Source organism: Furipterus horrens, unplaced genomic scaffold, assembly GCF_987537825.1.
Source record: "Furipterus horrens unplaced genomic scaffold, mFurHor1.1.pri manual_scaffold_7, whole genome shotgun sequence".
Lineage (NCBI taxonomy): Eukaryota > Metazoa > Chordata > Mammalia > Chiroptera > Furipteridae > Furipterus > Furipterus horrens.
Genome location: NW_028327177.1, coordinates 39592451 through 39617204, shown reverse-complemented (window position 1 = coordinate 39617204; position 24754 = coordinate 39592451). Strand labels below are relative to the sequence as shown.

General features: G+C 37.9%; 1 protein-coding gene across 2 annotated transcripts in view; it reads right to left on the bottom strand.

Annotated features, from left to right (window-relative positions):
• PDE7A (phosphodiesterase 7A) overlaps positions 1–24754 on the bottom strand; it is a 113010-nt gene that overhangs the window by 9571 nt on the left and 78685 nt on the right. For both annotated transcript variants that reach the window (XM_090283625.1, XM_090283626.1), the window contains exons 4-9: positions 16209–16360; positions 14439–14502; positions 6600–6695; positions 3892–3992; positions 639–770; positions 333–424 (exon numbers count right to left, since the gene is read on the bottom strand). In XM_090283625.1, coding sequence (XP_090139751.1) covers positions 333–424; positions 639–770; positions 3892–3992; positions 6600–6695; positions 14439–14502; positions 16209–16360 — 637 coding nt within the window. The remainder of the gene's footprint in view (positions 1–332; positions 425–638; positions 771–3891; positions 3993–6599; positions 6696–14438; positions 14503–16208; positions 16361–24754) is intronic.

Below are 24754 nucleotides of genomic sequence, written 5' to 3'. Positions count from 1 at the left end.
GTAGAAATATATAATTCTATTTATATAGATAAGCAGTAAACTGTGACCGAGCCATCGTGTATTTGGAGTGACTTTTATAGTACTCAGCCCTATGGAATGATCTTTCATAGTGATTCACTAAAAAGTATACTACTAACTATATTGTAGAATAGGTTTAAATCACTGAAATTTTGATATAAATTTGTAAAATAAAATAATTTATCCATTGAAATTAACAAATACTGAAAATTGTGGAACACCTGAACATTGCAATTTTAAAATTTCATAAAATTGTTTTGCCAACTTAATTTTCAGAGTTCATAGCAAATTAAATTTGTCTGAATCCAACCTACCTGCTTTCTAATGGCATATGTGAGAATAAACCAGATTCTCTCAATAATCCCACTGCAGATCTCCAGTGGTGATTTTCCAGTACTGAGGTATTCTAAAAAAAAAAAAAAAAAAAAAAAAGGCATAACTGTGTTATTTAATGGTAATACATCTCTTTTTGAACATAAAGAATTATTTGGGAGTAATATTAATCTGGTTAAAATTTTAACATTCATTGAGAATTCGTTAACCACTTTTCATTTCTTAAAAACATGAAACATTTTCAGGAATGCAAGAATATTAAATTTTGATGATAAAAGTGTACTAACCTTGTATAAAGTTGCCAAGTAATGGTTAGTTTTAATAAGGAAAGGTTGGTTAACACCTGGATGGTCCAGATCATGAGTGGCAGCTGCAATTAAGCTTAGCAAGACATCCCAAGGAGTTACAGAGTTGGCAAGCTAAAGGTGACAAAAGAATAATTAATTACAGACACATTTGAAATCGACTCCATACCATTTCAATAGTTTTGAATTAGTCCCAAATGGCAGTGTTGACAGTGTGCCTCCTTTTGTGTTTTCCAGACTCTTCATTAAGGCCACAGAGCTCCTGCTGGTGCTGCCCTCGTCTTGACACTGGGGCGGCCTGATATGACAGTGTCCCCGCTCACATGGAGTGTATGGAGCTCATCCTTACACTGCTTCATTTTAAACAAGCTTAATTAAAATGGCAGTTAAAGTATAAGCCATCTTCTTGAGAAAGAGAGCTTTAAAACAATAAACAAGGTTTGTGTATTTTTATCTCCCTAGCCATTACCAAGCTGAGAAGACTTCTGAGATTAAAAAAATTTTTTTTATTATAATAAGAGCACTTAACATGAGATCCACTCTTTTAACAGATTTTTAAGTGTGGAATACAGGAGAAGACCTGTGAGTGAGGGTGTTTATTTATCAACAAATTGTTTATTGGATTTCAATTAAGAATCTAAAATGCAAGGTTATTTCTGAGGTCCTAATGTTTAAGGAGGCTACTGAGTAATCAGGGAGCAGAAGTCTATGTCAAGTCTGTAATAAAATCCTCTTCAAATGGGTGGACACATTCAGAACAGTGTACACAATGTATTCATATCAGAAAAAGCAATGTTATCAACTAACAATGATACCTTTTACTCCCAATAATCATTACTACTTACTTGAATGATAGAAAATGATCATTTTGATACATATATGCCCTGCTTTTCATGAATCACTTCTCATTATCTGGCCAGCTTCTTCTAAGGCCCAACTCTACCGATCACACCATCACCCCTGTTCTCAGCCTGCAGCCCCTTCCCCAGCAATGGCTGGCTGTGTCCCCACAGCACTTCACACGTCCAGCCATAATAAATGTTGGCAGGCCATGCTTTTATTTAGGTAACATTAGGTCAATGCTTTCTAAACTTGTATGATCCTGTGCCTTAGTAGTAAAAAAAAAAAAAAAAAAAAAAGCATATATTACCAATATCAGTACACTTACAGATTACGATATTGAAATAACATATATTGCACATGAATCAAATATGTAAATTGAAAACTTTAAATGAGATAAATAAATTTATTTTCTTTCTATGCCAGACTGAATCTTTTTCCATCCCTTGTGGCAAGTTCATCTTGGTCTGCATGCCCTGGAAAACTGGAAAACTGTCAGTCACTTGAAGGCACAGAATATTTATTTTTTTATATTTGTCTATAATTGGTATATGGAGAAGTTCAATGAATGGGAAGAAGTTGGTGAAGAAAATAATTTCCTCTTTAGAGTTTGTGAAAGCATTTAAAAAATACAGATTTGTAAAGCACTGCTTGCTACTCAAGAGGAACAGAGGCACGTTCTGTACAAACGCCCTGCACATGAAGCCACCTCCCTCTCCAGCTGTGTGGGCACAGCTGTGGATATCTTATGAACAAGTAATTTATTAAGCAATACACAAAAGTGTTATATTCTTAAAAAAACTAAAACAAAGGGGACAATCTAACAATCCAGAATTAGAATAAAAAAGAAATTCATGTATGATTACATGTGACATCAATCTCAGGTAGATTAAAGAATAAATTATTAAAAATAGAAACATAAAAAGAAACAACTGAATTTTTTAAAGTTCTGTGAAGGGAAAGGAAGTTCTATAAGTTGATTTCTCTCCTGTGCTTCACTCTTTTACCCAACTCTGCTAGACAGACATCCATGTGGATATCACACAAATACATTTAACTCCACATATTCAAAATGGAAGTTGCCATCTCTACCAGCCCAACTCCCAAACTTGCTCCTTTTCCTGCACTCCTTTTCTCCAAGACTTCCACCTTCTACTCAGCTGCCCAACCAGTCTTCATTGACTCCTATTCCTACTTCATTCCCCCAAATGCACTAGGAGACCATATCCTAGTCATTCTGATGCCTAAAAGGTCTTACAAACCACCTACCTCTCTACTTCCCCAAAGGTGTATTCCTTGCTTAGGCCACAATGCTCGTTCCAGGAGCACTGAAGTAGCCTCTGACTGGTATTCAGGTCTCTGCTCTTGCTTGATTGAATTTTGCACAATAGCCAGAATGGTTTTCCTTTTCGTGGCTCCCTCTTCGTACATTGAGCCAACTGGCCTGTCCCTGCTCTCAGGAGCTCAGTGTTAAGTGCCAAGCGTCCTGACAGTGCTCATGGTTCCGTGACCTGGCCCTCCCTTGGCCTTCTCTGCCTGCTCTCTCAGCAGTCACCCATTCTCCAGGTGCTACACTTACAAAGTCTGTCTGGAAAAAGACCAAATGTTGTTAATATAATGTTTGTGCAATATCAATGTAACCTGGCAGCCAAGGAGAGTGGACTGGAATGTGCAAGTGTGAACAATGTCAACTTCACCTTAATAGTCAGTGGGGGTGGTAGACCATTGAGTGAGCATGTGAACTGTGTTGCATTCAAAATGACTGAGTGAGTAAAGCAATGAATCTGCATCAAGTTTTGCATTAAGCTTGAACATTCCTCCATGGAAACTACTGGGATGATTCAGAAGGCCGCAGCTATGGGCAACTGGTGGCTGGCAGCTTCATCACAACAATGCACCTCCTCATGTTTCATAGCTTGTGCAGAGTTTTTTGGTGAAACATCAAATTCCCCAGGTGACTCAGCCCCACTACAGCCTAGATTTGGTGCCCTGCAACTTCTGGATTTTTCCAAAACTAAAGTCACCTTGGAAAGGGAAGAGATTTCAGATCCTTGATGATATTGAAGAAAATACAATGGGGCAGCTGATGGAGACTGGGAGAAATGTGTGAGGTCCCAAGGTACATACTTTGAAGGGGACTGAGGCGTCATTGTCCTATGTACAATGTTATCTTGTATCTTCTTCAACAAATGTCTCTATTTTTCATATTACATGGCTGGATACCTTCTGGACATACCTCATACAGCTGTATTAGAAATATGATCCAGCTAGATCTCTTTCTTGTAAAGAAAACTTCTGATTTTGAGACTAATCACTAACTTAGGAAAAAGTATTTGAAAGTAAAGCAAAGAAACTTTCTTTGGTTTTCACCTGCTATAAATGTCCCCATCCTCACCTTAGGTTCCTTCAGGTAGCAGTGCATGGCCTGAGTAACATCTGCAGCGTGCACTGCATTGTGGTACGGGTTCTGACTGTGGTAATCTTCCTGAATCATAACTGCAACACAGGAAAAAGACCCCCAATTACACTGTAAATGGTAGGCATGTGCAAGCACAAAAACTGCAATAATCACAAGCCCTCCACTTACACTTTCCATGTGGCTATCAGTAACCGCTCAGATTCAGAGAGAGATGATAACTACTTCATAACTCACATGTGGAACTAAAGAATACCATTTTGATTCATAACTTGTTTGAAACTTTTAAATGAGAAGGCATTCATGCCAAAATTATAAAATAATTTTTATTTTTCTCTTTTAAAATATGAATCTATTAAACTAAGAGGACAAAAGAGTCTCTCAGTTTAATACAAACAGTACAATTCATTCAACAAATATTTACTGTGCCAGGTACTGTTCTTGGTGGCACTAGAAATGTATCAGTGAACAAAAATATTTATGATGCTAAAACAGTTTATGTATTGGGGTATACAAAAATGATCCTATGGGCACATCATAAGTGAGGTAAGTTTTAGATCTGGAATTAATTTTTCGGTTTTGTAGGGATGGATTTTCTTTTAATCCTTTCTTTTTTGTGTAGTGTCTATTATGCTATCATGAAAAAGTAGACCTGAATTAGAGGTGGAGCTATCTGTGGCCCCAACAGGGGGACACTCTAAGACCTAGTGATCTCCAACGAAAGCCAGCTAACACCAAGGCAGTCAAGTACCATCCATTGGTGAGAGGAAAGAGATTTGAAATTCTCTATTTATTCTGATCTCATCATTTAAAATAGCCTTTTAAGTACTCTTGTAGTATCTATTTTTGTATGTGTTTTATAATTTATATAATGTATTAGTCCAGTATTAGAGGCATACAATTTACAAATAAATGTGCATTAGAAGTTTCTCAAAACTGATAGGTAATATATTTATCTTAGTTCGGTACTTAAGAGGAAAGAAAACATTGTCTTTTTCTTTAAAAAATAAGAATCCTCATGCTACCAATTTTTGTCTAATATTTCTTTTTTCTTTTTAAAAAAGATTAGTTATTTATTTTTAGAAAGGGGGGAAAGGAGGGAGAAAGGAAGAGAAACATGAGTGTGTGGTCACCTCTCACACGCCCTCAACTGGGGACCTGGCCCACAACCCAGGCATGTGCCCTGACTGGGAATCGAACTGGCAACCCTTTGGTTCACAGGCCAGCGCTCAATCCACTGAGCCACACAAGCTAGGGCTAAAATATTTCTTTATTCAGTGAAAAACTTGAACTTTTCTCCTAACAGAGCGGTCTTAAGTAACTATCACACTGCACATTTACACATATTCAAAATAATCTTTAAAGTTTACTGTCAAAATAGGAGACCTAAGAGCAATGCACCCAATCTTTTAGTTTTAGCCTTCAAAGATTTAGAAAAGGACAGAGATTGTGTCATCTGTCAAAGAGCTGTGGCCAATGTAAAAGCCTGACAGCAAAGTCGTCCCAGTTCTTCACCATGCCCTCCACCCAGGGCTCTGAGCCTTCATGGCAGCTCCCCACCCCAGGTGCAGTTCATTTCTACCTGACTTGCTCTGGACAGGACCAGTCAGAAGCGAAGGGGGCCAGTGTCAAGGCCAGGGCTCCAGAGGTATGGGCTCACTAGCTCTCTCTTGGAAACTGGTTACTGCTCTTTGAACAAACTCAGCTCAGCTTACAAGGGGGGGACCTAAAAAAATACCGGAACTGTCCTCTGGAATTACCCCTTGTGGTACAGGCTTCCCCTGCTAGGTGAGTATTCTAGGAACCCATCTGTATCAGTGCACCAGCCAGCATTGCTGTGAGAGGCTACGATCGGCTTCAGTGAATTTTCTTTGAAAACTTTCAATGCATTTGCCCATTTATGATGGGTGATTTACGAGTCCTCTGCCCACACTGTGCTAAGTGTTCAGCAGTTTTTGACCAAAAACTGTATGACCCCAGTGTCCCACCCTCCCTATTTACCTGTTCTCGACCTGGGTGAGTTTTTTTGTTTGTTTCCCTGGATGAAAAAAGTCCTCAAAGGGAAACATTTTGCCAATGTGGTAGGATGTGAAACAAAAAATGGCAGAAGCACTAAAAGACATCAAAATCTACAAGTTCACAAACAGTTTTGAGCAATGGAGAAAACGTCTCAGTAGGTGTATTGCATCAGATGGAGAGTACTTTGAAGGTGACTTAAGTTTAAACATGTAATAATATATACACATTTTTTAATAAATAAATACCATTTTGTTTTGTTTGGGTTTGTTTTGCATACCCTCTTGTATTTTAAAATAAATAAGTATTTCTTTCCTTTGTTTTTGATGTGAATCTATTATGGTGCCAAATTCCTCTGCCTTCTTTTAATTTAATAGGAGACCATGCAAAGTTAAGCCCAGTGTTCTGGCTGTTTGTCATCCCACCCAAGGTCCCAGAGAAGCAAACCCTGCAGTCACCTTGCCGCAAACCCGTTGTCGACTGTAAGTGCGTCAACAAGTTCAGCCAGAAGCAGCAGAGACAGCCCCACAGACTCAGCAGCTAAGTAAGTGTTGTTGTTCTAAGCCACTAAATCTGGAGTGGTTTGTTTTAGAGCAGCAGCTAAATGATACCAGGTTTTTACAAGTTCTTGTATAAATCTTACTACTGCTAAATGGGTAAGAATCACTTACCTAAAAATCTACGAAGTTTCATCATATCTAAATGGAAGTACTCAATTAATCCATGAAGATTAAATAAATGAAAGGTTAAACTTACTAGGCTATTTCCTAAAAAAAAAAAAAAAAGAGAGAGAGAGAGAGAGAAAGAGAGAGAGAGATTAGTAGTTAACATGGTTATACTGTTTTTCCAAATATGGATTCTGAATATACAACACGGAAAGTACTAATTCCTACTTTTTGTCTCTCCAAAACCTACACCTTCTTATTAGACCGGTTATGAACTTCGAATATCACATCTTTTTTTCCATTTTAAGAAAAAAACTTCTGTTTTATTTTTCTACAACCAAATAACTGGAAGATAAGCACTTCTGAGTACTTGTATTTTTTAAAAGACACCAAAATAATTAGAATAGAAAACTTTGAATATTGTCCCACACTAAATTTAAGTCAACTTCCCAAAGCCCCTTCAACATGGCTGCATTTAACCACTTCCCAAACATCCCTCTATCACACTGCTTTAGCTGAACAGGAATGTCCCAGAGCAGGTGCCTTGGCTGCAGCCTGGTTCCATGGAGGCTGTTTATTTCAAGCACAGTAGGAGGGATCAATGAGCTCCTCTCTCAAGATCAAAACTCTGAGCTGAATCTTTGCCTGTCCCATACTTGCAGCAGAAAATCTGAGAGTTGCTGGAAGGGAACGGGCAGGGAAAATCACAAAACTAGCAGAATTCTATCACTATAAATTTATAGACAATACTATCTAGCCATCTTATTATGTTTTTCTAGTGAAATGGTTCTTTCACTGTTCGAAATGCCCACTTCCAAGCTTTTTCTACTCAAGCTTTCAACATACCCACCCCCTATTGATCCCCTCATCTTCAATAGCCTCATACTTCACAGAAAAAATACAAGCCCTCAAAATCCCCTTTCTTGTCCCTCCCCACAGCTTCTCTGGAACCTTCCTTAGTCCATTACATACATCTACCAATGTTCCACCACTACCTGAAGTCTCAATGGATCAAATATCCCTCCTTCCTCCCCCATCCTATATTATCCCAATAAGATCAGCACTCAGACATGCTCTAGATTCTCTTATCTTTGAAACAGTAAAGAATCTCCAACTCTCTGGCCCCCTCCAGTTGCCACCCTCTGTGCCCACAAAACAGCAAAGTTTTCTGGAAGCATTGCTACATGCAAGGGAATTATCTTCCTCCTAACTTCCATTCCTTTGTCACTGACAACTGGGGTCACACCAAGTATAGAAATTAAATTTGGAAAAATTACCATTTTATAATGTTTAATTTTCCTTTCAAGATATAACTCTCACCATTTTTTATACCTTCCATTATATTTCCATGTTTTAAAGATTTCCCATATGCTATACTATTTTAACAATTAAGTAGACTATGTGTTTTAAAGGGATATGAGCTCACAATTACTGCCAACATCTGGACAATAACAATAACATAAACATGATTCTAGTAGTCTCTTAAAGAATCTATGATCCTTTCAAAAATGAATAAAAGACCTAACTAGTCCCACAATGAAATTTTTAGTAATAATATTTATAAAGAATTATAAAAGACTATTGTGCTAAACTCATTATTGAAAACAGCCTAAACAACTGTCAACAGAAGCCCATGGCTAAGGAAAAGAGTAAATTAATTACAAGAATATTTGCATGGGCAACATTGTAAAGAATTTGGGAGCCCGAGATTCTTTTTAAAAACTACCTTACATATCACCTTCAAAAGGGAAAAAAAAAATCAGCTCTCTCATTTTTATGGAATTAAATGTTAAAACACATTCAAATCCTAATAACACTCTGTTGGTACAAACATGAGCCATGAGATATGGAAGCATTTGTGAAAGAGTGAGTTATATTTCTGTTATTACTGTTGTAACAACCAACTTTTCTTTTGGGTGTATTCATAAATATTTCAGAATGTATATTCAAACAAACTATCCAATTAAAAATGGGCAGATGATCCGAACAGACATTTTTCCATCTGACCAACCAATAGCCAATAGGCACATGAAAAGTTGCTCAACATCACTAATCATCAGGGAAATGCAAATCAAAATGAGATACTACCTCAAACCAGTTAGAGTGGCAATTATCAAAAGGACAAGAAATAAGTGTTGATGAGAAGGTGGACAAAAGTGAACCCTTGGACACTGTGTGTGGAAATGTAAGTTGGCGCAGACACTATGAAGAACAGTGTGGAGGTGCCTCAAAAAATTAAAAATAGAACTACTATATGATTCAGCAATCCCACTCTGGTTATTTATCTGAAGAAATTCAAAACACTAAATTTGAAAAGATATGGACACCTCAATGTTCACTGTGGCATTATTTACAATAGCCAAGATACAGAAGCAACCAAAGTGTCTTCTATGGCTAGATGAATGGATAAAGAAAATGTGATATATGTGTGTATGGAATATTACTGAAATAAAATGAAAAATGGAAGATTATTCATCCATAAGAACAAGGAAATCTTGATTTATTGATGATGGCCATTCTGATAGGTGTGAGGTGATATCTCATTGTGGTTTTACTTTGCAGATGATTAGTGACGTTCAGCATCTCTTCATATGTCTATTGACCATCTGTATGTCCTCTTTGGAGAAGTGTCTATTCAGGTCCTCTGCACATTTTAAAAACTGAATTGTTCATTTTTTTGGTGTTGAGTTCACAAGCTCTTTATAAATTTTGGATATTAACCCTTGTCAGATGTATCGTTGGAAAATACGTTCTCCCATTCACTGAGTTGTCTTTTTATCTTGTTGATGGTTTCCTTTGCTGTGCAAAATGTTTTTAATTTGATGTAGTCCCATTTGTTTATTTTTGTTTTCCTTGCCCAAGGAGATATGTCAGTAAAAATACTGCTACAAGCAATGTTCGAGATTTTACTGCCTATGTTTTCTTCTAAGGTTTTTATGGTTTTGAGTCTAACATTTAAGTCTTAACTCCATTTTGAGTTTATTCTTTTGTACGGTGTAAAAAGATACTCTTTTTTCATTTTTGCATATATCTGTCCAATTTTCCAACACCATTTATTGAATAGACCATCTTTACCCCATTGTATGTTCTTGCCTCCTTTGTCAAATATTAACTGACCATAATGGTATGGGTTTATTTCTGGGCTCTCAATTCTGTTCTACTGATCTATATGACAACAAACAAGTGTTGGTGATGATGTGGAGAAAGGGGAACTCTCGTGCAATGTTGGTGGGAATGCAGACTGGTGCAGCCACTGTGGAAAGCAGTATGGAGTTACTTCAAAAAATTAAAAATGGAACTGCCTTATGACCCAGTGATTCCACTTCTGGGAATATATCCAAAGAAATCCGAAACACCAATTCAAAGAATATAGCAGTGTTATTTGCAATAGCCAAGATTTGGAAGCAGCCTAAGTGCCCACCAGTAGATGAGAGAATAAAAAAGCTGTGGTACATTTACACAATGGAATACTACTTGGTTGTAAAAAGAAGGAAATCTTACCTTGCAACAGCATGGATGAAGCTGGAGAGTATTATGCTAAGTGAAACAAGCTAGTCAGAGAAAGACAAGCACCATATGATTTCACTTATATGTGGAATCTAATGAACAAACTGGACTGACAAAGTAGAAACAGACACAGATATAGAGAATAGACTGACAGCTGTCAGCGGGGGAGGAGGGTGGGGAGACTGGGAGGCTGGGTGAAGAGTGAAGGGATTAAGCAAAAAACAAACAAAGAAACTACAAACACAGACAACTGTATGGTGGTCACCAGAGGGGAAGTAGGGGGGAGGTAGAAGAGGGTAAACGGGGGATAAATGGTGATGGAAGGAGACTTGACTTGGGGTGATGAATAGACAATACATATATAGATGATGTACTATAGAATTGTACACCTGAAACCTATATAATTTTATTAACCAATGTCACCCCAATAATTAAAAAAAAGAAAAGAAAATGTTGCCATTTGTAACAACATGAACTTTGAGAGTATGCTAAGTGAAATAAGTAAGAGAAAGACAAATGCCATATAATCTCACTTATATGTGGAATCTAAAAACAAAAGCTGAGCTCATAGATACAAAGAACAGATTGTGCTTGTCAGAGCCAGGGTTCAGGGTAGACAAAAATAGGTGAAGGGTGCCAAAAGGTGCAGATTTCCATCTGTGAAATAAATATATAAATAAGTCCTGGGATGTAATATACAGCATGGTGACTATAGGTAGTAATACTGTACTGAATATTTGAAAGTTGCTAAGAGAATAAATCTTAAAAGTTCTTGTCACAAGAAAAAAAATTGTAACAATGTATGGTGAAAGCTGTTAACTAGACTTGTGGTGATTATTTTGCAATATATACAAATATCATATCATTACATTGTACACCTAAAACTAATTTATGTCAATTATACCTCAACTTTTAAAAAATGCATATTCATTCTGTTTATTAGGTTCTGATATTTTCCCAAATAATTTTCCTAATCTAATGAGACAAATTACCAGTTACTACAGTCTAGAAGTTCCAGGAAAGCTGCAATCTAATGGTAAACCCTCTCCTGGAGTTTGGGCATGCTGCAGTCAGAAACACGTGTAATGCCTTCTACCAGGACCTTTACCGGACTCTGACAAGAACCAGTCTGTTAAAGTGTGCTACCCAAATTGAATTGAAAAACTGCATGGAACATTTCTTTCTCATTTTCAGTTCATAAGATATCAACTATTTTAATACCAGTGAATAAGAACACAAATCAATGAAACATTTCAAAACAAGCAGTGCTCAGTTGGTATGTTAAACAAGAAAGAGGCACGGAATGACTTATTTTATGTGAAAATGGAAACACTTTCATGGAAAAAAAAACTACCCTCATAAAAATATATCAGAGGGTAGAACTGCCAAAGGTATAGTGGCTCCTGACAGTTTTTAGAATGTGATTCAGACAGGAGCTGACAGAGTTAGGCTACCTCTAGGACACAGGCCTGGAAACGAGGGTCCTCAGATACCAGATAGCTTTCAGGGATGACAAGGCATATCTTTCTATCTCATATAACCTAACTCTCATTCCTGCAAAAGGAATCACATGTATCCTATTAGAGAAAACTCCTTTCCTCCCTGTAGAGGACAAGCTGGGGACCATTTGTCTTGGCGGCAAGCGCTGTCTTTTGCCTCCTGCCTGCCTTCTTCGCAATAGCATTTGGGACAATACCAGATTAAGAAATACAGAAAGCATGGGATCAAAGCAAGAGGGGAAAATTATACACTTGAATATTGTGTACACATATCCAGAATTCATAGCAGGCTGAGCAGTTTTGAAAGGAAAGCAGTGCTAATTAAATAATGCAAGTTAAAGGAATTTTCTTCTGATTTGTTTCCCAATAATCTCCCTTCATGTATAGAATTCCTGTAATGTTTGGGTAGCTGTAGTTAATTGAATATATATAAAGTCTGTCTGGAAAAAGTCCAGCCATTTTAATATAACAAGAACGGTTTGCACGACATCAATGTAATCTGGGAGCCAAGGAGAATGGACTGGAATGTGCCGGCATGAACAATGAGGACTTCACTATATTAGTCAGTGGGGGCAGTAGGCACTGTTGAGTGAGAATGTGTACACTGTGGCTATTGCATTCAAAATGACTGAGTCAGTAGAGCTATGAATCTACATCACATTTTGCATTAAGCTTGAACATTCCTCTGAGGAAACTATTGGGATGATTCGGAAGGCCACAGCTATGGGCAACTGGTGATTGGCAGCCTCATCACAACAATGCGCCCACTCATGCATCACATCTCATCTAGAGTTTTTTTTGTGAAACATCAAATCACCCAGGTAACTCAGTCTCCCTACAGCCCAGATTTGACAGCCTGCAACTTCTGGATTTTCCCAAAACTAAAATCACCTTTGAAAGGAAAGAGATTTCAGACTGTTGGTGAGATTCAGGAAAATATGATGGGGCAGCTGATGGTGACTGGGAGAACTGTGTGAGGTCCCAAGGTGCCTATTTTGAAGGGGATTGAGTGTCACTGTCCTATGTACAGTGTTTCTTGTATCTTCTTCAATAAATGGCTCTTTTTCACATTACATGGCTGGATACCTTCTGGACAGACCTCATATCACCATCTGTAAAATCATAGGTGGGTAGCTAACAACCATGGGTGGTTTCTACTACTCCTAACAATCAACCCTAAGAAGAAACCATTCAGCCATATTCTCCAAAACAGGAGTGAGGAAATTAAATGGAGAGCAAAATGCTGAAATAGCCAATGTGGACTCATGGGCTTGTCCTTCTGCCACCCTGCACTCTCTTAACCTCATTCCATGGTCATCATCGAGCCTCCTGACTAGTACTCTCAAAAACTAAAATTTAGAGAACAGTCAACTATTTCAATGAGTGACAAATGTCTCAACAGACTAAAAATAGTCTGTGAACTGTCAGAACTTAACACAGTTTTATAAGGATAAATCTTGAAGGTGTTAAGCATGGTATTGTTTTTTCTGTATTATCTTGAGATAACCAGTAATATCTGTGCTGAGTTAGGAAAGAGGTGTTTCCTGGATCGGGAAGAAGCTGAGCCACTTGGTACTTCACTAGCTGCATTTTCACAAAGGGGAGGCTGAAGGGAAGGACTACCATGGAAAGGATACGAGCCTTTTCTGTGTGGACAGCCCAACGTGGGGGCAAAGGAGAAGGGGAGAGAAATAGAAAAAGGGAAAAACTAAAAGGGAAGTGGGAGGCAGACTTTGCTGATAAGGCAATTTTCACTGTCTTTACAGTTTTGCTATTTTCTGTCACCAGTCACTAGATAAACAGAAGGTGGTTACAACAGTATGTGCACTGTATGTGCCACACAGCTCAGAGGAAATAACACGGTGATAATAAAAAGTGAGATCCACACTGATCCTCAACATGAATATTTGGCTTCCTTATGAAAGGAGCTTCATTTCAAAGTAAAAAAACGGAGGGTGATTTCAGAGTCTAGTAGAGAACCACGCAGCCACTTCATTCTGAAAAGTGAGGACTGGTGTCCTCTTGAGTGTGCTCTCCACTCTGCTTCATTTACTAAACAGATATTTAGGCACAAGGGACAAAGTCTAGTTGAACTACACGTAGCACCAACTTTTTATGTCAAAAATTTACCCTAAATAAAAGTGATTCTCAAGAGGAATCTGTTCCTCGAAAAGAATAAGGAAACATGAACCCTCCCCCAGAAAAAGACTTTATTCAGAAAGGGGTGAACACAGAATTGCCTGTTTTTTTTCAAACCACTCATACACTGTAGATTCTGACAAGCCCCCTAAAGAAGCTCCAGCTCTTCCCCACCCACTCTGGAGGAGCAGTGCCAGGGAAACCACTGCAGCCAATCACAATACGCCGTATCTCTCACGTGTGCAAAGAAAGAAAAGCCTGAGAACCACAAAGCTCAAAGAAGGATGTCTCTCAGAAGGTCGGTAATCTACCACATATCTGTAACTATCAAAGCTGGAACTCAGTCTCAGAAATTGTCACTGAAAATGGCCACAATCCAAAGGAAACCAAGAGAAAAATGAAGAACATGAGATAATAATGTTCACATGGGGTTATCAATAATAGTGGCCTTAATGAGGGATGGCCAAGTGACAGCGATCAATTTTTTATTACTGCTAAGAGTACTAATGAAAAACTAAATTTATGAGATGGACTCTCCAGGCTTATAGGTCAGTCATGAAGAAGGGACAAAATGACGCTCCCCTGCCAGCAGAGGGCTCCTAACCTAAGCAAATGAAGCAGCAACCCACCAAGGGGGCTGTACCACTAACGCAGCATCTAGAGAATACATTAATTTGAGTAAGTCAAATTCTTCACTTACCATTTGTTAGTCTATCAAATAGAAAGATATCAAAATTCCAATTTCCAACTTTTCCCAGCATACACTGAAATGAAAACCAAACATTCCTACTGTAATTTAATTTCAACAACACTATCTTTTGTAGATGGTTCATAGAGAAGTTAATGAAAATGAAAAGTGATTTACTGTAAGAAATGCTATAATTGTCCTTTTAATCATGACCTTTCCAACTGGCTCCAAAAAATGTCTATAGGAATAAATTCCATTTGAAAAGCCAAAAATTATTTTGTTTTTCAATTAATAAATGTACAGCTTAGTGTTTTTTTTTAACTTATTCCTAAATCCCACAAACTTTCAAGAATTCTAATATAATTTAATATCACAGAAGTGTAGTTCATATGTTGCACAGTCTAGAAACTAGATTTTTTAAATGCAGTAGAACAAGTTATAGTAACTGTGTATTTACTATATTCCAGGTATTGTTAAAAGTGCTTTATTAGTCCAACACTATCAAGTTCACATTGTTTTCCATCCTCAATTATAGATGGGGAAACAAAGAAAAAGTAACTAACTTGCCCAGCTATAAAGTAATAGAGCTGGGGTCTTAAATCAGGTGCTCCGATTCTGGAACCTAGGCACCTGACACCTATACCATGTTACGCTTAAATTGTTATTCAATTTTCTTTAGAAAACACTCCCAACTTATGGGTATTTATTTATAGTCTTTAATACCCTTATAAAATAATAGCATTTACTACATTAATTTTTAGATTGATATGTATTTCAGCCAAGCAAATAAGTCCCAAAATGATCTTAAAAACCAAATAGATTATATTTTTACACCATATATTTGTAACTTAAAAACTTTATGGACTTTATTTTTATGAAAAAGATTTATTTTTTCCCAAAAGTTCATTGTTGCATAAATTTATGGATAGATCCACATAAGCAATACTGGTATACTACTAGAGATTAATTATAATAGTAAAACCATATACAAATCAATATTCTCATTCTAAAGAGGCCTTGTGAAATTTTTTAAATTTAAAGAAAGCATGAACAATTTTCATTGATTTCTTTTATCAAACAAGGAAGCAAGTTTTTTTTTTCACTTTAATGTCATTATAAAGGTACTCCAGCCCTAACTACACAAACTTCCAAAACCTGGTTTATAACTATTAAGTCAAAGAATATTTTTAAAAATATAGAAACATAAGAATATTTAAAAATCCTCATTTTGTCAAAAACAAGATCCACCTTCATTAAGACATTTCTTTTAATCTACATAGAGAAAATAATGCTCATAACCACTGGTTTAATTAAGAAACATCTAAATAGTCAAAATATCACATTGATGCAGGAGACTGAAATCATCTGATTGAAAGTCGTAAGACCTAACTTTCTGTGCTGGTTTACCTCTAATCAAAGATCAAACTAGTACCTTTTGCTCCTTAGGCCAGTTTCCTTATCTATTAAATACAGAAATTAGATCAGATGATCCATGATATTCTTCCCAGCATTAAGAGTCGTGTGGTCTTACAGTTTAGTGTTTTATTGTTCTACTCGTTACTTAATATTATTATAAATAACATTTTCATTTATTTAGTTACTTCATAAATTTCCCTTGCTCTGTAATACCTAATCATAAAATAAACTGCTCTAAAGGAAAAATCTGAAAAATGAGCTCAATTGATTTTTGCATACAAAAAAAAAATGAGTCACAGATGGGAAAATAAGGCTTCATTAAACTTATCAAAAAGTTAACTTTTTTTTTGAAAAAGCTATACACACCTTGGCTTGTCCATTATAATCATCATCTAAAATGTTTAGAGAATTTGAAACAGTAGTACCACGAAAAAAGCGTGATGATCTAAGATACCGCTGGAAACTTAGTAACCTTCTGATATTCCTTGCAGACACAGAAACTTCAATTTCAGATGGAGCTGAAATGAAAGGAGTAAATGGTGAGGACAGCAAGTCAAAACTGTGCTTATACTAGCTTGTAATACCTTTTCTAGTTATATACAAATACATTTTTAAATTAATCATTATACCACATTTCTAGGAGAGAACATTACATTTGAGACTTTAGCAATGACAGAACTAAAACATCTCAAATCCTAATGAGGTACCATTTCAAATATTTCCTAAAGGTAATTTTTTTTTAGAAGGAACTGCAATGGAATATAAAGCATTTTATATCCTGTAAGAATTCTAAAGTATGGGGGTAAAAACTATGTAAAATGAAAAACTCTAGAGAAGTCATGGTTCCATGGGACTTCTGGCCAAGATGGAAGCCTAGACTGACACGCTCCATCTCCCTCCACAACTAAGAAGGAATACATTTACCGCAAAATCAGAAATAACCAGAAGTTCCAGAAAATAAAGCTACATGGAAGTCCAACATATGAAGTTATAAAGAAGTGGCGTACGTTTGGATGGGTAGGAGGGGAAAAGCCAGGGTGGAGAGGTCAAGCTGTGCTGGTGGTGGCAGCTACGGCTACAGTAGGGCGGGTGGGCGGTAAGCACAGACACTCATAGTTTTAAAAAGGTGAGAAACACCTGGGAAGCACCTCCAGCTGAATACCAGACCCATCAGCTCACGATCCCAATGCCAGGGAAGGCAGACCCCCATTACCTCAGACTGTGAAGGCCAGAGGGGGTGGAGACAGAGGAAGAAGCTCCCAGTCTCTCAGGAGAGAGTAAATGGCAAGAATCCATCCTGGACCCTCGCCCCTACACAAAACGCCACAGTGTGGTGAGAAGGGTCACTTGGTAGTGATGAGTGCACGGGGCTCCGCCCCCTATAGCGTAGGAGCTTCCACCCAGGAAGCAAAGGTAAACACAAAACTGTCAGGATGACAGAAATCATGATAGAGATCCCAGTGACGCAGCTGACCAGCCAGCAAATATCTGATCTAACGGATCAGCAGATAGATAATCTTTCTGAGGCTCAGTTCACAGCTTTGGTTATAAGAAAGCTTACAGACCTGACAGCAGATCTTAAACAACACAGGGAAGGAATGAAGGCTAGCCCTGCTGAAATGAACAAAAACACATACAAAACAAGTGATGAGGGAAAGAAAACCAGGCATCAAATCAACGAATCGGAACATAGGGAAGGAACAAACAGTCAACCAGCCCAAAAAGAGGAAACAAAAAGTGAGGAAAATGAGAGAGGCTCAGAAACCTATGGGACAGCTATAAGCAGACCAACATCCGAATCATAGGGTTGCCAGGAGGTGAAGAAGAACTAGAAATTGAAAAATTATGTGAAAAAATAATGAAGCAGAACTTCCCGAACTTGGGGAAGGAAATAGACTTACAGGTCCAGGAAGCACAGAGAGTTCCAAAAAAACTGGACCCAGGGAGAACCACACCAAGACACATTATAATCAAAATGTCAAAAATTAAGGATAAAGAGAGAATCTTAAAAGCAGCAAGAGAGAAGAAAATTACATACAAAGGGGTCCCAATAAGACTATCAGCTAATTTCTCAAAAGAAACTCTGCAGGCAAGAAGGGACTGGCAAGAAATATTCAAAGTGATGAAGAGCAAAAACCTACAGCCACGATTACTCTATCCAGCGAAGCTGTCATTCAGAATAGAAGGGTACAAAAAGTGCTTCCAGGACAAAGTAAAACTGAAGGAGCTCATCAGATCCAAACCACTATTATATGAAATGTTAAAGGGAACTTGTTTAGGAGAAAGAGGATCAAAACTATGAACATTAAAATGAAAGCTGTATCACAACAACAACAGAAGCTAGGGAATGGAAACAAAGGCAAACTAAGTAGGCAACGAGAGTGGAAAAAGAATTATAGGTATGGGGAACATTTCGGGGAGAGGTCAGCAGGGAGGGGGAAGTGGGAAAAGGGAGGGAGATGGTACAGGAATTAAGAAGCATAGTAGGAGGGAGTGGAGTAGATAGGAAGATGTTGAGAAGAACTATATGCACAACCAATGGGCATGGACTAAGGCGGGTACAAACCGAAGGAGAGGGGTCAATGGGTGGAGGGGAGCAGAGGGAAAAATAAATTGGGACAACTGTAACAGCATAATCAATAAAGCATATTAAAAAAAATGACATGGTTCTACAGTGGAGAATGGCATGTTCTCTGTCAGTAAGTCTCACAGTCATTTCCCCCCTAATGTTAGAATAAAATCAAAGTTTCTTTGAGAACAGATTAAATAATAAACATGTTAAAATCTATCTTGTAGGGAACATATATTATCTTTAAAATCTAAATTCAATTAAATGTTCACAATATAAAACACATAAAAATGAAGATCAAGGATCAGCAAGTCATAATCTCTCAAAATAGCAGGTAATCAAACATATTCTGTGTGTCCAGTCACTAATTCCTCTGATACCCTGTGTTTTCTTATCTAGAAAATAATGGCGATACTATCTAACTCAAAGGGTGCTGGATTAACTGAGATAATGTGTACACAGTCAGAGGCACGGTAGGTACTGAATTCAGTGGCAATGAAAATGATGATAAAATTGACACTGATACCACTGCTGCAGCTATGCTTCTAGGTATAATATTGAGTTCTAAATCTGTTCATGTTGCTCTAAATAGAAGTATCTTTTCAGTCTTACTTTTCTTAAAATGAACTCCACCTCCTTAGTCTAGAAGAAGAGAATCCATGGACCCTGACTTGCTCCAGACTTCACTCAGGTGTCACCTTACCTGGGAAGCACACCTGAAACCCTAATCCACAAGTACTCCCCTTCTAAAAGACATGGAAAGAACCTCCTCTGGATTCTCAAAGTTTCCTGTGCTCACACCTATCAGAATGCTTCTGATATTGTATAATTATTTATTTACCTGTCTCCTTCAACAAATGATGACCTCCAATACAGGCACAAGCTAATTTTTTAATCTCTGTATTCCAAAGCTGAATAATAGTGCCAAGTAGCTATATGTAAAATATACTGAATAAATATTAAAGAAATGTATACTGTTTTTGAAATATCTGATGAGTTCTGAGGTTCCTGTATACTACCATAAGCCAAAAATTAAATAATGCACACTTATGTGGTTTACTTCCCTCAATTTTCATTCCACTAAGTCTAAAATTGAAAGTATCTAAAACAATTATAGAGTTAAGTTTTGATCTCTAACAACATAACTCACATGAAAAGGTCTGGAACCAAAAGGTAAAGCTATTAATATCAAGCAATTATGTCTGAGGAAATGAAAGCAATGTTCTAAGTGCTTTACAAAAAAGTATCTCGTTTAGCCCTCAACAACCTCAAAATATTATCTTCCACTTTATACATGAGAACACTGAATCTACAAGAGGTTAATAAACCTTCCCAAGGTCATGGAGCCGATACAGGACAACTGGATTTTAAAACATAGATCTGTCTGTTTACAAAGTCTGTGTCCACAGTATGTCATTTTTTTAAAGTATATTTTATTATGTTGTTACAGTAGTTCCAGTTTTTCCCTTTGCTCCCCTTTGCCCACTACCCCCTTTCCCTCCAGCAACCACACCCCCCTTAGTTCACGTCCATGGGTCCTGCATATAAGTTCTTTGGCTTCTCCCTTCCCTATATTATTCTTAATCCCCCCCTATTTTGTACCAACCAATTATGCTTCTTAGTCCCTGCACCATATCCCCATTTCTCCCCCTTCCCCCTCCCAGCTGATTACCCTCCAAATGATCCCCATACCTATGATTCTGTTCCTATTCTGGTTTGCTTAGTTGGATTTTGTTTTTATTTTTTAGATTCTATTATTGATAGTTGTGAGTTTGTTGTCATTTTAGTGTTCATAATTTTGATCTTCTTTTTCTTAAATAAGTCCCTTTGACATTTCATATAATAACAGCTTGGTGATGATGAGCTCCTTTAGCTTCACCTTGTGTGGGAAGCACTTCATCTGCCCTTTCATTCTAAATGATAGCTTTGCTGGATAGAGTAATCTATGTTGTAGGCTGCTTTCATCACATTGAATACTGCTGGCCAGTCCCTTTCTGCCTGCAGTGTCCTCTGAGAAACCAGCTGATAGTCCTATAAGCACCACTTTGTAGGCAACTGTCCATCTCTCTCTGTTGTCCCCAGGACTCTCTCTTTATCTTTCACCTTTGGCATCTCAATCATGATGCATCTTGGTGTGGTCCCCTCTGGGTCCAGCTTGCATGGCACCCTCTGTGCCTCCCGGACCTGTATGTCCATCTCCTTCACAAATTTGGGAAGTTTTCCTCATTTTTTCCAATTCTTGCTTCCTCATTCTGCACTGGTTGACTGTTCTTTTCTTCCTTATGTTCCAAATCATTGATTTGAACCCCGGTTTCCTTTCCTTCACCACTGGTTTTGTGTGGATTTTCCTTCATTTCACTTAGCATAGCCTTCACTTCTTCTCTTATGCTTTTGCCATACTCAAGCATATCTGTCAAGCCTGTGAGCATCTTTATCACCAGTGTTTTGAATTCTGCATCTGTTAGGATGTCTATCTCCTCATCTGTGAGGTTGCTATCTCCTCGTCAATTAGTTCTCCCACTGGAACCTTGATTCGTTTCCCCTTTAGGGCCTTACTTCTCTGTCTCCTCATTCTTACAGGCTCCTGTGTTTGTTTGCCTCTGAATCCCAGGTAGAGCTGTCGCTCCTGTTACGTTGTAAGGGGTGGAGCCTTAGGGATTTGTCAGTACAGGGTGACCTGTCCCATCACACCTTGGCGCTGCACGTGGGGGAGGGGTCCGAGAGGGAACAATGCACCCGCCCCTTCCCCAGGCACCCTCCCACCCCCGCACCGGACCAGCACCTGCCCCTTCCCCAGGCACCCTCCCACCCCCGCACCGGACCAGCACCCCTCCAGCTGCCGCCCTGGCCGTCGCCCCCAAAGTGGGTGGATCTGAGGACATTCTAGGAACCGTGGGGGCCCTTTAAACAAGTAGACTCTGCTGAGACCAGCAGTTTCTGCCTCCACCCCAACCCCCACTGGTCTGCACAGTCAGAGGCAATGAGGCTTGATTTTTCCCCAGTGCTGGGACCGTGGGCTTCAAGGTCCGGTGAGGAGCTGGGAACACTCCCCAGGTGTCCTTCCTGACTTTTTAAAACACGTGACTGTGCTTTCCACCGGCCTGCTGCCCCTCCTACCTGTCTGGATGAGTATTTCTTCTTTATATCTTTGTTTGCTGGACTTCCATGCAATTTGATTTTCTGGAACTTCTGGTTTGGTTGTTTCTAGTTTTGAGGTAGTTGTATTCCTTCTTAGTTGTGGAGGGAGACACAGTGTGTCTGTCTATACCTCCATCTTGGCCGGAAGTCCCTCATATTTTTTATTATACCTCCACAGCATTGTCTGTTAACTGTTTATTATGAAAATTCTGTGTACACTATTATTCAAAGTTGTCTTTCTTTAGATGAAAGTATATATTTAAAAAAATAAAAAACAGAAAAAAGCTGAGGTACAGGAATGCAAGTATTTAATGCAACTCTTTTAGTCTTACTCCTAGAAAAGAGTAGATCTGGAAGGGACAGTGTGGAAGGACATGAATATCTGTGGAGTAGATGAGATCTAATTTATATAATACTGGCACCACCATCTTAAAATTTATAAGGTACTTTACAGTTTTTTTTTTTTTTAAACGTTGCAGAGGATACACAGTCTATGCATTATGAAAAAGTCACCTAAAAGAGCTCAAGGTCATGAGCATGATTTCATGAGTATCCCTTCAATTTACCTCACACACAAAAGGTAAGAACTTTATCACTAGGAATTACATCACCTTGTGTGAACATGTGCATATACACTAATAGTAGGATCAGTGCTTTCAAATTTTATGTCCAAGCTAATGCATCTTCGAGTAAATCTGAGAATCTCTTTGGGAGGATAACTGCATAAGAGCCCCCCCCCAAAATGAATAAAACTCATTTGAGGGGAAAACCCCAACAACTCGATCCACCATGCTAAGTCCCTGTATCAACATGGCAGGATCCACACTGTCCATGGTTAAGACAGTTGACATTGTCGGGAAGTCAAGATTCTTCCAGCAAGATCATGGTTGAGACCTCCCCCTGCCTTACTCTTATTTTCTGGGTGACTTCTGACAAGTCACAACTTTCCGCTGTCTTATTTTCCTTAACTAAAAAAGAACTAAGCATAATTCATATCTTTTTTTGTTTCATAGAGCGCTGAAGTTGGAACTCATTGTCAAGAGCTCTGTTTTGAGAACTAATATTAGACATTAACTCAAAGGGAAATGCTCACTCATCACAGAAGCCCAATCCTTCCAATGAGACTAATTCAAAAAATAACCTACACAACAGGATAACAAATAGACTTTCACTTAATGATAGAACTGGCCTTAATGATTAGTAATTATTTCACAGACAATCTAAGAAAGGACAGAGAACCTATCCAGAGAAAACTGAAAATCGACTAGAGAAGTGTTTTTACTCACCCAGATTGCCTGAGGAGCCTATACCTAAAAAGGTCACACTCTGAAAAAAACTGAAAATCCCACAAGGCCTTGCAGAAATGGCAACTAAAACTACCTCAAAGGACTGCCTAAGATCTAACAGAGGACCAGAACCTGGAGGGGAGGGAGGGGTATTTGATTTTTTCCCCCACCATTCTAATTGTTGAGTATGTAGTGTACTCACATGTTTCAAAAATTAAAGCAAGAAGGAAAGGAGGAAGAAAAGAACACAGTAAAAAACCTCCCTCTTGCCAGGTCTCCCATCCAACTGACTAAGCCCTCCCCTAAAATGACAATCTTTTTCTTAAAGTTTCTGGTGTATACTCCTGAGGTTTTTTTTGATCAAATAATGGAAACACCATTATATATTATTTTTCTCCTTCTTTTACATAAATGGTAGCATAGTATACAACCTGTTCTGCATCTTGCTTTTTAATTTATCTTGGAGCTATTACCCTATTAATATCTTCCTCCTTCAAAGACTGTAAAGTATTCCATCATATGGATAAACCATAATCTATTCAACCGGTCTCTTCTGAAGGGCACTGCTATTTTACAATTTGTAAAATTACCTTCATTTTGTTAAATATGCTTGTATTTCTACTACTTGTTCAACAGTTTCAGATATCATCCTTTAATTTTTTATTATTACACATGAAGAAATCACCTTCTATCCCATCTTCTTTCCCTTTTCCTCTTCCAACTTTGTTAGTTATCAGAGCACTTTTGTTTTTCTTTCCCACTAATCCTCATTTTAATTTTAGGTTCAGCTCTAGAATTAAATATATTCAATATATGAGTTCTTTTGCCATGGCTTCCTCAGTTATCTTTTGTTTGCATAGGTTCAGGACCACCCTTTAATAGTTTCCTCAAGAAGGGTTCATGAAAACAGTGTATCTCATAAACAATATATTCTTGAATGTTCAAAACTTTTCTTGGTAGTCTTCGTACTTGAAGGATAGACTGAATATAATATTTAATATAAAATTCATGGCTCTCATTTTTCTTCCTTGAATTTATTTGAAGGTATTGGTTCAATGTCTTCTTTTACTGAGGTTTGCAAAATCTGAGACAAACCTTTTATTTTCCCTTCATAAGTGACTTGACCTTTTTGCCTGTCCACCCACAGAATAACTATCTTCCAAGTCCAGTGACTTTGCTAGGACAGACCTCATGTTAACCATTCTGGGTCATTATCTCATGGGACATGGTGTGCTCTTTTAACATGTAAATTTAAATCTTCTGTTTTTTCTGAAGGTGTTCTTGAATTATATCTCTAAATATTTACTGTTCCACTATTTTAGCTTTATTATTCAGAGACTCTAAAATGTTATCTTGAAACACCTCTGTCTGTCTGCTTAGTTCACATATGTTCTCCCCAAAGTGTTTTAACTACAGTGGAACCTTGGTTCTTGAACTTAATTTGTTCTGGAAAACTGTTTGAGAAACACTTTGTTTGAAAAGAGAATATCTACTGTTTGTCACTTGAGAGACACATACATGACTGATCATACAGGTGTCAGCATGAAAGGGCTGTTAAGTAGAAAATTGAGACCTGAAGTTTTGTTAGACAACCGAGACATTTTTTCCATATGCAACCTGATCGAGAACCACATTGTTTGAGAACCAAACTGTTCAAGAACCAAGGCATCCAAGAACCTAGGTCTGACTATTTGTTTTGTTCTCCTGTTTCTGTCCATTATGCTCAGCATCTTTAGTGCATGTTCTACCTTGTAATCCTATCACATGTCCTCATTTCTGAGATACATTAAACATTTGCTCCTACTATCTCCTGATTCTGAATGTACATGTCTAAACTATTTTTATTGTCTTGTCTATCTTTTCTGAGTTCTTGAAATTGTGCTTTACAGTGAAGTTATTGCCTCCTTTAGTTTTCAAAG